The sequence below is a fragment of the Macrobrachium nipponense genome, chromosome 1 (genome assembly GCF_015104395.2).
Source record: "Macrobrachium nipponense isolate FS-2020 chromosome 1, ASM1510439v2, whole genome shotgun sequence".
Classification (NCBI taxonomy): Eukaryota; Metazoa; Arthropoda; class Malacostraca; order Decapoda; family Palaemonidae; genus Macrobrachium; species Macrobrachium nipponense.
In genome coordinates, this window is record NC_087200.1 from 91,049,633 (window position 1) to 91,062,240 (window position 12,608).

A 12,608-nucleotide genomic window follows, 5' to 3' on the forward strand; every position below is an offset into this window, starting at 1 on the left:
CACAATGATCGTATCAAAATTAGTTTTATGTTTAGAAAAATATGCTGCCTCAAAGAAAAGCTCTGTCGCTAGACATTATCCTTTTTATGTAGAGACCAATATACTCGAAGCTTTGACCCCACAAAAAACATTTTGCATCCCAGCGTTATTTATAACATTGTCTTGATGTGAACAACGGTTTTCTTTTTTTACCGTAATTTTTTCTGCGAAGTCGATAGACTCCAGGTAACCCAAGGTCAAGCTGAAAAATCATGCGATGAAATCCACGTGTCAAGTATGGGACTGGTAACCTATTGTTCTTGTTTAGCTCAGGTAATTCAGGCAATATTGTAATATATTTAGGGAAATCAAAAGGAAGAAGAGGATTCAGCAAGATTTCTCAAACAGATATATTTTTTTTACAGAGATGATAATAATAATAATAATGATAATAATAATAATTTTTCGTATTGCACTTCCTACATATGGGAGAGATGTTATTTCCATCTATCGTTCTTTGAACATATCTGGTTCTTAGGGCCTGATCTTGTGCCGCTGTTATCATTCCTTCAGTTTCCTTCTTGAGCTCTTCCCTCTGTAGCCATTGCCATGTGTCATCGCTGGCTAGTTCTTTAGTCAGTCTCATGTATTGTCCGTGCACTGGTTTGTTGTGCCAGTCCTCTGTTCTGTTTGTCATTCTCCTGTCTCTGTATATTTGTGGGTTTTCGTCTACTTTTATCAGCCCTTCTTCCCATGCACTCTTGAGCCACTCGTCTTCACTGGTTTTCAGATATTGCCCCAATGCTCTGTTCTCGATGTTGACGCAGTCCTCTATACTTAGTAATCCTCTCCCTCCTTCCTTTCGTGTTATGTATAGTCTGTCCGTATTTGCTCTTGGGTGTAGTACTTTGTGTATTGTCATATGTTTCCTAGTTTTCTGGTCTATGCTGCGGAGTTCTGCCTTCGTCCATTCCACTATTCGTGCGCTGTATCTGATTACTGGCACTGCCCATGTGTTTATGGCTTTTTATCATATTTCCGGCGTTGAGTTTTGACTTGAGTATTGCTTTGAGTCTCTGCATATATTCTTTCCTGATCGTGTCCTTCATCTCTTGGTGTTTTATATCTCCTCCTTCCATTATTCCCAGGTATTTGTATCCCGTCTCATCTATGTGTTTGATGTTGCTCCCATCTGGTAGCTTTATCCCTTCAGTCCTTGTTACTTTGCCCTTTTGTATGTTGACTAAGGCACATTTTCCTATTCCAGACTCCATCCTGATGTCCCCAGATACAATCCTTACAGTCTGGATTAGGGTATCTATTTCCTTGATGCTCTTACCATACAGCTTGATGTCGTCCATGAACATCAGATGGTTAATTCTGTTGCCTCTTTTCTTGAGTTGGTACCCAGCATCCATCTTCTGCAGTACTTTTGTCAAGGGAATCATGGCTACTACACAGTAAGCGAATGTCCGGCACTTGCACAGAACCAGTACAAAAAGAGGCATGATCCAGTGGCAAAAGCCGTTCATTGGAGCCTGTGCAAGAAACATCAGCTACCTTGCAGCAATAAGTGGTACGAGCACCAACCTGAAGGGGTGATAGCGATCAGGCAAAGATCCTCTGGGACTATGGTATCAGAACAGATAGGATGATACGTGCAAATAGACCAGACGTGACGTTGATTGACAAAATCAAGAAGAAAGTATCACTCATTGGTGTTGCAATACCATGGGACACCAGAGTTGAAGAGAAAGAGAGGGAAAAAATGGATAAGTATCATGACCTGAAAATAGAAATAAGAAGGATACGGGATATGCCAGTGGAAATTGTACTCATAATCATAGAAACACTAGGCACGATCCCAAGATCCCTGAAAAGGAATCTAGAAAAACTAGAGGCTGAAGTAGCTCCAGGACTCATGCAGAAGTGTGATCCTAGAAACGGCGCACATAGTAAGAAAAGTGGTGGACTCCTAAGGAGGCAGGATGCAACCCCACACCATAAATACCACACAGTCGAATTGGAGGACTGTGATAGAGCAAAAAAAATAAAATAAATTAAGTAAATAATAATAATAATAAAAATAGATAATAATAAAGTACACGGTGGTTTTGATGTCCAAATGCGATAAAAGAACAAAAGAAATAAATATATAGTGTGAATATTATTCTTCTGACTGCCTCTAATTATTCATTTACACTTACCACTAATTTGTACTCTTCAGCTTTCTCAGCACTCTCTGGCCCGTGTTTTCCTACGAAGCTAGGATATCATTACCACCTCATCGTCTCGTCTGTGTCTTTCTTTTACTTTTCATGTTCCTTCTTTCACATGCACTGGCTAACTATGAGAGTCACGTCATCACAATGGCTTCCGTCTCCTTTCATTCATTCAGACTCTACAACCACACTCAATTTCCACGCAGAACACTAGAATTTTCACAGCAACACCTTTAGACCTTTACATATCTCAAAGTTTTCCTGCCCAGAAACTTTTATGACGCATCTTTTGTAGGCAATTCTCCCGTCATCACTTTGTCAATCACATACCTGCTTCTCCATACGAACAGATAATACCATGATTCTCAATTGTTATTCATTCAAGCTGAAGAGTGCGGCTACTCTGCAATAAACCAAGTGAATTTAGGTCTATTCTGCTAGAAACCAAGTGAATTTGGGTCTATTCTGCTAAAAACCAAGTAAGTTTGGGTCTATTCAGCTAAAAACAAAATGAATTTCTGTCTATTCTGCTGAAAACCAAGTGAATTTGGGTCTATTCTGCTAAAATGAACGTGAATTTGGGCCTATTCTGATAAAATCAAAGTTAATTTGGGCCTCTTCTGCTAAAGCGAAAATGAATTTGGGTCTACCCTGCTAAAAACCAAATGAATTTAGGTCTATTCTGCTGAAAACCAAGTGAATTTGGGTCTATTCTGCTAAAAACCAAGTGAATTTGGGTTTATTTTGCCAAAACTAAGTAAATTTGGGTCTATTCTGCTAAAAACAAAGTGAATTTGTGTCTATTCTGGTTAAAAGAAAATGAATTTGGGTCTATTCTGCTAATAACCAAGTTAATTTGGGTCTATATTGCTGAAAACAAAGTGAATTTGGGTCTATTCTGCTATTAACCAAGTGAATTTGGGTTTATTCTGCTAAAAACAAAGTGAATATGGGTCTATTCTGCTAAAAACTAAGCAAACTTGGCTCCATTCTGCTAAACACAAAGTTAATTTGGGTCAATTCTGCCAAAAACCAAAGTGAATTTGGTTCTATTCTGCTAAAAACAAAGTGAATTTGGACCTATTCTGCTAAAATCACAGTGAAATTCGGTCTATTCATAAACTAGTGTTCGTTAGTTAGTAATGAGCAGTGTAGTGGAAAATGGAAATATTGAAGACTACTCAATGAAAACTCTTTTAGACATAATACCTCATTTAACTGCCTAATTCACGGTATCCTCAAAATATAAGCTTATTACTAGGGATAATGCTATGATATTTGCCCAATCCTTTTTTGATTGGCACTCGTCCATTAATTACGGTATTTTTTCTTTTTATTCTTCCTGCAGCACAAATGTGGAATGTTAAACTCTCTCCCCAACCCCCATAACCGTTTCTCTCACTCAGTTCCGGTGCAAAAAGGTTCGGTCTGCAATGTCACAATCAAATAAAAATCATGTTGTGGTTTTTATATTAATCATACACAAACACACATCCATATATATATATATATATATATATATATATATATATATATATATGTGTGTGTGTGTGTGTGTTTGTGTGTGTGTGTGTGTGTTGTGTGTGTGTGTATGTGTGTGTGTGTGTGTGTGTGTGTGTGTGTGTGTGAGAGAGAGAGAGAGAGAGAGAGAGAGAAATTTTGGTTATGGCAACAAGAATACTATATAGTACATAAATGCTTCATGTTAAATCCATGCATCTGATTTTCTACTTTAATGTTTTAAATATGTTAAGTGAATCAAGTTCAAGAAACCTTCCGTTTCTTTGAGTAGAAGATAACTTGAGAACGTGTGAACCCAATTTTATTTTGCTGTGGTGCACAGCCGGTGAAGACAAATACTGAAATACATATATATATATATATTTTTATATAGAACTGATTGCCACAACGGTTATGACTGAGAAAGGAATTTAAGCTTCTTGAATTTTTTTATGTAGTACGAGAAGGTGCAGTCGAGACGACTTTCTTACGGAAATAGCAAACAATCAAACCTTCCATCCACTTTAATAAAAAAATAAAAATGTTATCCTAATGGAAAATATTCATGAGCAGTAATTCCATTTAAACAATGAATTGCTTGGACGGATATTTAACCGAAGTGGCAACAGACGACGTTTGGCACCCGTGGACCAGCTCGCCTAGATCCGACGGGATGGGACCGGCCGCAGGGGTAGTCAGACAACCCATAGCCACAGCCTCATCGAAGGTGGAGTCTTGTCGCTTGTGCTCCGCGTCTCAGTCAAAGTCGCGCACACTTTAGTATGAGTGTAGGCGTGGAGGTGTGAGGACGCGCTGCGCTCGTCAATGATCACCGTCTGTTGTGCAACTTTGTCACTTGCACTGTGTATTTTCTTTTGTGATCACATAAGTTTTTTAGTGGACGAATAAGAATGTAATACGAGTTACGTGATGTCATACGGTAAATAGTTTCAAATACTGTCAAGGATAAGAAGATAGAGCTGTTTTCGTACTTTTGACTACATACCAGTGTGTTTGTTTCACAAGGCGTGCGTTTGTCCGTATCCTGGTGTCGTTGAAGTCTTGTACTTCGTTTTAATCGTATCTGTACGAATAAGTTAACTCGTTATTAAGTTGCCGTTTGCGTTATTGCTGCATTTATGCTAAATTACCACCTCCACCTACCCAAGAAGATGGGTGTGAAACTTTTCTACCCGCGTAAACGCGGTCTCCTTTTCAAGTTCATTGCATTTTGCACGTTCATTGGGTTCATGGGCTTATGGTTTAAGCACGATGAACTAGACGTTGACAACAATAGTCTGCGGAAGTCGCAAGATGACACCAACATCAACCACATCCCAGCTTTAGAAAAATCCAAAACTCATAAGCCATTGGCCCAAGTGGCCCAGCCGGATCCTCAAATCGTGCATGTCAATAACGTCGAGGAAGTTATCAAGCCAGTGCAGGAGATACCCAATGTGGACGTACCGCAGTTGCCCAAGAATGATGCCAGGTTGCAGGCCCCGAAAAAGAATCTCCCGAGTAATGAAGATATGATTGAAAGAATGAAGGCCGAGCAGTGGTTCGCCCAGGACGAGAAGAAGGTCGTCAGGGGATTAGGGGAAAACGGAAAACCAGTTCGACTCACCGGGGAAGAAGGGCGCCTCGCCGAAGAAGTCATGAAGAAAGAGGCATTCAATCTTATCGCTAGTGATAAGGTGTCTCTTAATCGCACTGTGCCGGACTCCAGAGACCCACTGTAAGTTATTTATTTTGGTATTTTATTGTATGTTTGATATTTTACACTCTCATTTAGGCATGTTTTGGTATTGCCAAAACATTAAAACTGTTTTTGACTTTACAAGGTTTGTTGTAAATTCATGGTTTGTACGTTTAGGCGTATTATAGGTAGGTCTGTGATGCATGTAAAATTATAATCTCTCCTCTCGCAAGGTGTGTGAAAATTACACGTGTTATTTTTTCAAATCATCCTGCGCTTCGAGATAATGATATTTTGTTATTTACTGTATAATCATAGAAAATAAGTCGAGTTATTTATTTTTAAAGCACTGTGTCTGAAAGGTATTTTAGAAAAAATATTGCTGTCAGTAGCCTAGTCTATAATAGTCAGACATAGGTATTACGTATCGCTCATGGAACATCGTAAGATCTAGTTTAATTTGACATGTGGTTTCTGTATACCGAAGAAAACCTTCTACCGTACAGTTATTTAATATTCTGCACTTTTTGTAGTAAGTCTATAGGCCGCGATAATTTGATCAGAGTTTTTCTGATTCAAAGACCCATTTTATAAGTAATGAACTACCAGTAGTAACTTCATATAGATACATTTCTATTTCTGTTTTAATCGATAACACAGTAAGTTGATGGAATTTTTAGTATTACAGATGCTGTTCCTTATCCAGATTTTATTTATTCTGCAAACGAAATATTTGATTAAGACTTGCAGTACCTGATCTGAATGTATTGTGTGGGTTTGGGGTTAGTATTATAAATTATGATATATCTAGTAAAAACGAAGGTCGGAATCGTCAGTAAATTTCTGGAAACTAAGTTTTCCAGAATCCGCAGTTCTTACTGACAATCAATCTGCCTCCCTGCAGTTTGAGTAATTAGCTATCTCGGGTGATTTACCTCGAGGTGAATGTCGTTTCTCTTCTCAACAGTAATGGTTCTTTGATCCATTACTACTGGGGCAGCCGTGTGTGGTGTGTGATAACTGATACCTTAGGCTGTGGGTGGGTGGAGCAGTTGTAGCCTATAGCCAAATTTCTTTCCTTCGGAGGGTTCTGTTTGGTGTTCTTTTAAGTACTTTGTTAAGTCAGGAGCTGGGAAAACTTGCTGTTAGTAATTTGTTTGGAACATAGGTATAACTTATTGCTTATAATGTAGTGAGTCAAGTTCTACCTTGTTTCTGAAAACTGACTAAATTACTAGTGTGGTAACTTTCAACGGAAACTATCACCTTGTAAACTTGAAGGCTTTTAAATTGTAGCAAACAAGCTTTAAAATGCACTGAACCTTATATTGCAGTTATCGTTCGTGAAATAGTAGGACGTGGGGCAGTGATTTGGACTAGTTTCGAAATGTTACATGGAATTCTATGAAAACTTGAAATGATAAAATGTTTCTATTCTTCTACGATTGAATAGCTCTTATTTGTAAACAGTAGTCATATCTGAAAGAATGGAACCGGATTTCTGTGATTGCCGTACGTTATACTGTTTCCAGACCTTCTATGATAAGTTCAGCGTCAATCTCTTAAAGTATTTGGACTACAAGATTATCTGTAAGACAGGATCAATAGAAGTGTGCCAAATATCATTATAACTTGTAACAAAACATTTCCATAATTCTATTTGCAATTATTGTGGAAGACAGAACGAAAAGTAGTGTTATATTCGACTGCAAGACTATTTTGTTTTCTCACGTCGAGTCGTCAAGACCTTTGCTTCCAATGATACCTATATCCTCTTTTTGATCTTAATTTAATCGTTATCGCCCTCTATATTGACCTTGAGACCACGTAGTTTATATCCCCCCCCCCCTCTCTCTCTCTCTCTAGAAATGAATAATCACACAAAAGCAAACACACTCATCATATATAGATAATAAATGCCCTTGGAGAAATTCTACTCATAGGGTTTAAGATTGTTTACTTATTTGAATGAACACGTTATATCCATATTAATCTATGTAAGTATGTACGATGCGATGGCGCGACTGGATTTTGTCAGCTCTAATGAACCCCTATATGGAAAGGGCGTCTGTTAAATTCCACCCCTCATGTATTTCTTGTGCTTTATCTTCCACAAATCCCTACCCATCTCCAACCTTCTATCTCATATAGTTCCCATTCAAATAGGTCTAGGTCTTCCAGTTCTTCTGGTGCTCATAGAAGTCCAGCTAATACTCTCCTAATATACTGTCACTCCTCCTTTATATATATATATATATATATATATATATATATATATATATATATATATATATATATATAAAGGTATAAACCACGAAGGAAAGATAAACAAAGAGTTTCTGCAAGATCTTTCGACTCAACGTCCTTTACTTAGCAGACAAACTGACTTACATGAGAAATTCAGAGTACAGGAAAGGTCGTATAAGTGACAGATAGTGTTTATAAGGAGATTAGTACCTAGAATCCAACACACCTGTATGGACTGCCCCTCCTTTTATCTCTGACAGCCGAGCAAGGGCTTAGAAGTAAGTTTAAAACAGCATAAATATTCTGTCAAAACTGGGCAAACATCTAATGCAATATTAATTCATTAAGTGAAAACAACCACTGGATAAATTGGATTGGTAGTTCAGTAATTGCAAGATCAAAAGATGTCTTATCACGAAATCTTTTAGAATCTGCCATAATACAACTTACTTACCATTGTAATTTTTATATTAGTCGTGGCCAGTTTCATTTAGACCCTTGTATTTTTAACATGTTTAAGAATGACCTCAAAGATATAATTACAGATTTAAATTCAAATTAGTTGCCTTAAAGATATTTTCTTTGTATATTTGTGTTTAATATGCTTTGTGAATAAGTTTTTGTTTACCAAAAGATCTGAATGTGGTCAGCTGTCGCTCTGTATAATCCTTTAATTGTCTTGTCCATGTGTCTGAACAGTTGGACTTAATATTTTTGTTCTTGAATTGTACCCATGTTTATGCTTGTTTGGAAAGGTTACTCATTCTCCAGGTGTGTGGGATTCTAGGTACTAATCTCCTTATAATCTCTATCTGTCACTTAGGTATAAGACCTTTCCTGCACTCTGAATTTCTCATGTAAGTCAGTTTGTCCGCTAAGTAAAGGACGTTAAGTCGAAAATTTTTGCAGAAACTCCGTTGTTTATCTTTCCTTCATGGCTTATACCTTTATTTATGGATTTATCATGTTCCAATCTTTCGTGATTCAGTTACACACACACACATATATATATATATATATACGTATATATATAGATATAGATATATATACGTAGATATATAGATAAGATATGATATCGAGCTACAATGTCCTTTAATATCTAATTCGCTCTACCTCGGAATTAATATATTTTCATATATGCTTATCCGAAGGGGAATTTTTTCTCGATAATAGACTTGCCTGGACCAGGGCGCGAACCCATGGATCCTTTCAAATCCAGGAACGTCAGTGAGGCTTTTACTTACTACACCACCGCGAGAGGCTAAAAGTTCATGTCGCCTCGTACCCTCATATACCTGTCGCGCGTAGGTAATTAGTTGGTTTGGAGACAACATCAACCCACCTCGACTCCGGTAGTGAGAGGCGACATGAACTTTTAGCCTCTCGCGGTGGTGTAGTAGGTAAAAGCTTCACTGACGTTCCTGGATTTGAAAGGATCCATGGGTTCGCGCCCTGGTCCAGGCAAGTCTATTATCGAGAAAAAATTCCCCTTCGGTTAAGCATATATGAAAATATATTAATTCCGAGGTAGAGCGAATTAGATATTAAAGGACATTGTAGCTCGATATATGTATATGAATCACGGAAATGTGATATGACTTATATACATATACATATATATACATATACATTATACATATATATATAGTATATACTTTGTGTACTCATGTTGTTAATATAAGAGAGGGTTGAATCGGCAAGTCTCAAATTAACCAAAGTACCTTCCTTCTGCTATTGAAATTCTGAAAGCGAGGAAATACGAAAGGAAGTCTTGTGAACCTTCCACAGTCTGTAGTCGTGTGACACCTGTGTGAAGACGACTCTTGTGAAATTGAACGCGAGGGCTTAGAAACAATAGGTCTGAGGAACCTAATCGTAATGGTCATTGTCGCAGCTTTTACAAGGTTTCACACGGACGGGGAGACCCGAGCTTGCTTTTTGGTGAGCTCTTCTTGGAGGCTATTAAGGTACAGCGAATTTTCATATTGATTTTCTCAATCTTGGTTGCCATTACGATTACGATGAATTTGTGCTGGCAGCGTACTGCAGATCTCTCGTCTGTCGCTATTGCTTGTTGATCATGTTTCTAATTCAGTTTATCTTTGATTTTCCGTTGGCTGTTTCACATTCTGGAAGCTGTTTATAGAGAGAAAGAGAGACAGTTGTAGGGACTCCTCTGATAGGCCTATCCTAGGAATGTTTAAAGAAAGGGATAAACCGCAGCCTGGGAAATCGCTCTGGTCCACTATCTAATCTGCCAGTTTTTGTTTGGGATAGTTATTTTAAGTTTCACGTTCGGCTGATACTTGCGCTCTCACACACGCGCACAAGTTTGTATGCAAGTATTTACGTCTATTATAAATACCTGGCCTGTGTAATGAGGGAGAGATAGTGAATTTTTTTAACTTCATTTTCATTAAGTTCAGTATTCTACCAGGATTTGTTAGTGTTGTGTTGTAAGCCTACCCATAGCCTGAGCTGTACTGTGAACATTTGTTTCTTACCGGATGATTTATTCTCCCAATTCTAACAAATCTTGCACGATTTGCATTTTTTCTAATATGGTTAGTGGGTTTATTCTTCTAAGTTTCATTTTGAACCCACTCGTTATTTCTATATGACTGATTCCCTTTGCAGAGTGTTTTTTTATATAAATTTGACCAGCTTTCAACTGATAAGTTTTGTAGTCATTCACCATCCTATAAAAAATAAATAAATAAAAAAGTTAAAAGAGTCTTGGGTAATGTTACAGATTAGTTGCACACACGTTTTGCTATAGCTACACGAAGCCCCCTGGCCAGGTCATGGCACGGCGCCCCAAGTTAAGGGGAAGTTATATTAAGATGTACTCCTGTTGAAATATGTCTTCGATCAACCCGTGGAAATGGCGTGCTGGGTTCTGTACTTTTGCGAACTCCCCGCCGGTATCCCTCCCGCATGTCATACACTTGAATTTCACTAGCACAGAATAATTGCACTTCCATTGTGCTGATGTGACTTGATTTGTCATCAAGTGAAAGCACTGGGCCTCGCTTCTTTCTTGTTCTATGTAAACAAATGTGTTCTCAGTTCCGGGGACTTGATGAAAATGCCCAACTTTTAATTTTGCCTCTAATATTGACTGGTTTAATTTCTAGCAGATATCGCTTGAAGAGGCCTGAAATTGCATTCGTGGGCCATTTTTATTAACTAGAGTCTGTTGTGTTATTGAAATGGATTTTGAGGCTTGTGATAAGTCTGTTCATGTTTAAATGTAATTCTCATAAATACGCTATTAGGCTGTAGTTACAACACTTGCATTTAGCGTAATTAAATAGTAGGCTAATACAAAATCAAGGTCCATGTAATCTACAGAGGACAGTAGACATGTATAATACACAGTAACGGATTTATGAACAGGAATCCTTGGCCTATCTCGATAAGAGGTTATAATTTAACTTGCGAAACGCTTACTTGAGTAACCCAGTTAACTAGTAGAACAGGGGTAAGGACATTACATATGATGATAATTAGTGATTGATAGCTATTTAAAGAAAAGTCACGGGGAGAGAGATCTAGCCTAGTTCATTGGATTGCCCTCATGTCCCTGCTGAGGATTTATGGGGTTCAAAAGGCACAGAAATAACCACATTCAAAATGCAGATTTCGACGTGGCAGTTTATTTTGAGATGATATACCGAAGTTACCAAATAACTATTAAAACATCTCTGGGACCAGTGGATTTGTGAAAGAAATTTTCCCAGCTTTTAAAATTCCTGGAGAAGTGGCAGCTCTGTCGTGAATTTTGCCGTGGCAGTTTGTTTTGAAGTCTCATTGTCATTCATGAGGTGTAAGAGCTTTAGATGATGAAGCCCCTTTTTCGCCCGTCTCTCCTTTTAACGCACGAGAGGGCTAGCAATAGTCTCTTGTTTTTTTATATATAATTTTTGGTGAGGTGACCTTTAACTCTTAGCTGTTTTTATATTTCCTCTTTAACTATTAGAACACAGAGGCTCATTTTATATGGCTTTTGGGGACTATCAGAGTAGGCCTATTCACTCCATGTGGAAACTTGAGATATGTTTTACTCTGAACGAGAGAGCGGGTGTTCTAGTGATATCAGTTTCACTATTCATTAGTTAAATGAAGTTTTTTTTTTCTGTGGTTTTATTGCTGATCTGTTAAATTCATTTAAAAATTAATCGAGATATACACACTGTTATGCACTGTATTTATATGGGCGTAATCTTTGTTTAGTAGCAATGCAAGTACACATTTTACTTGCGAAACTACTTTCAAATACAATAAACGGTTATAAAGCCATAGTTTCCCGAGAAGAAAAGACCACGGAAAATCCTACAGTGGGAGTATAACGTTTCAATCCTTGTCTCAAGTGGGTGGAAATAGTTAATCACCAAGATGAACGGACTTTTTTTTCGGGATCCATGATGAGACGATTGTAAATTCAAGTTGCGTGAACAGTTTTTTTTCTCTCTCACCGTACAAGTGGCGTAGCTGGTAGGCCTAACGGACAATAGAAACCGAGAATATTTCTCTGCTGGTTGCTCAATAAATATTTATCTTCGAAGGACCACAGGGCCTTAACTTTCCCTCTCAGGCTTCCACGGTGAAGTGGGTTACTCGACCCATCGTTTAGCATTCCTTTGTAAGTGAACGCCCCTTATAAAGTAGGAAGCATTTGCAGCTAGAGGCATCTCAAACTTTCAACAGCGTCGCTCAGTCGTCGATCACAGGTATGAAGGTTCGTGATTTTATTCCCGTGACGGAAGTCGTAACGAAGCACGAACACGCTTTTAGTGGATAGCTAAGGCACTGCATGTTTGCCAGATATTTAAGCCCCAGAGATAAATATTTACTTAAAATGTAACTTTACGACGGCAGTCAACTTGACTCCCACATCAAACAAACCATAAACGTTTCTGGAGTATACTTGTCATGGATTTAAACTCCTGAAGATGTGA

At 38.0% G+C, this 12,608-nt stretch overlaps 1 protein-coding gene across 4 annotated transcripts in view; it reads left to right on the forward strand.

Annotated features, from left to right (window-relative positions):
• The first annotated feature begins 4,404 nt into the window (after positions 1-4,404).
• Positions 4,405-12,608, forward strand: part of LOC135219459 (probable N-acetylgalactosaminyltransferase 9) — a 315,788-nt gene continuing 307,584 nt past the window's right edge. The window contains exon 1 of one of the 4 annotated variants that reach the window (XM_064256253.1): positions 4,405-5,439. In XM_064256253.1, the coding sequence (XP_064112323.1) occupies positions 4,841-5,439 (599 nt within the window). In that variant the 5' untranslated portion in view covers positions 4,405-4,840. The remainder of the gene's footprint in view (positions 5,440-12,608) is intronic. The other 3 variants (XM_064256251.1, XM_064256252.1, XM_064256250.1) reach the window with 3 other exon arrangements.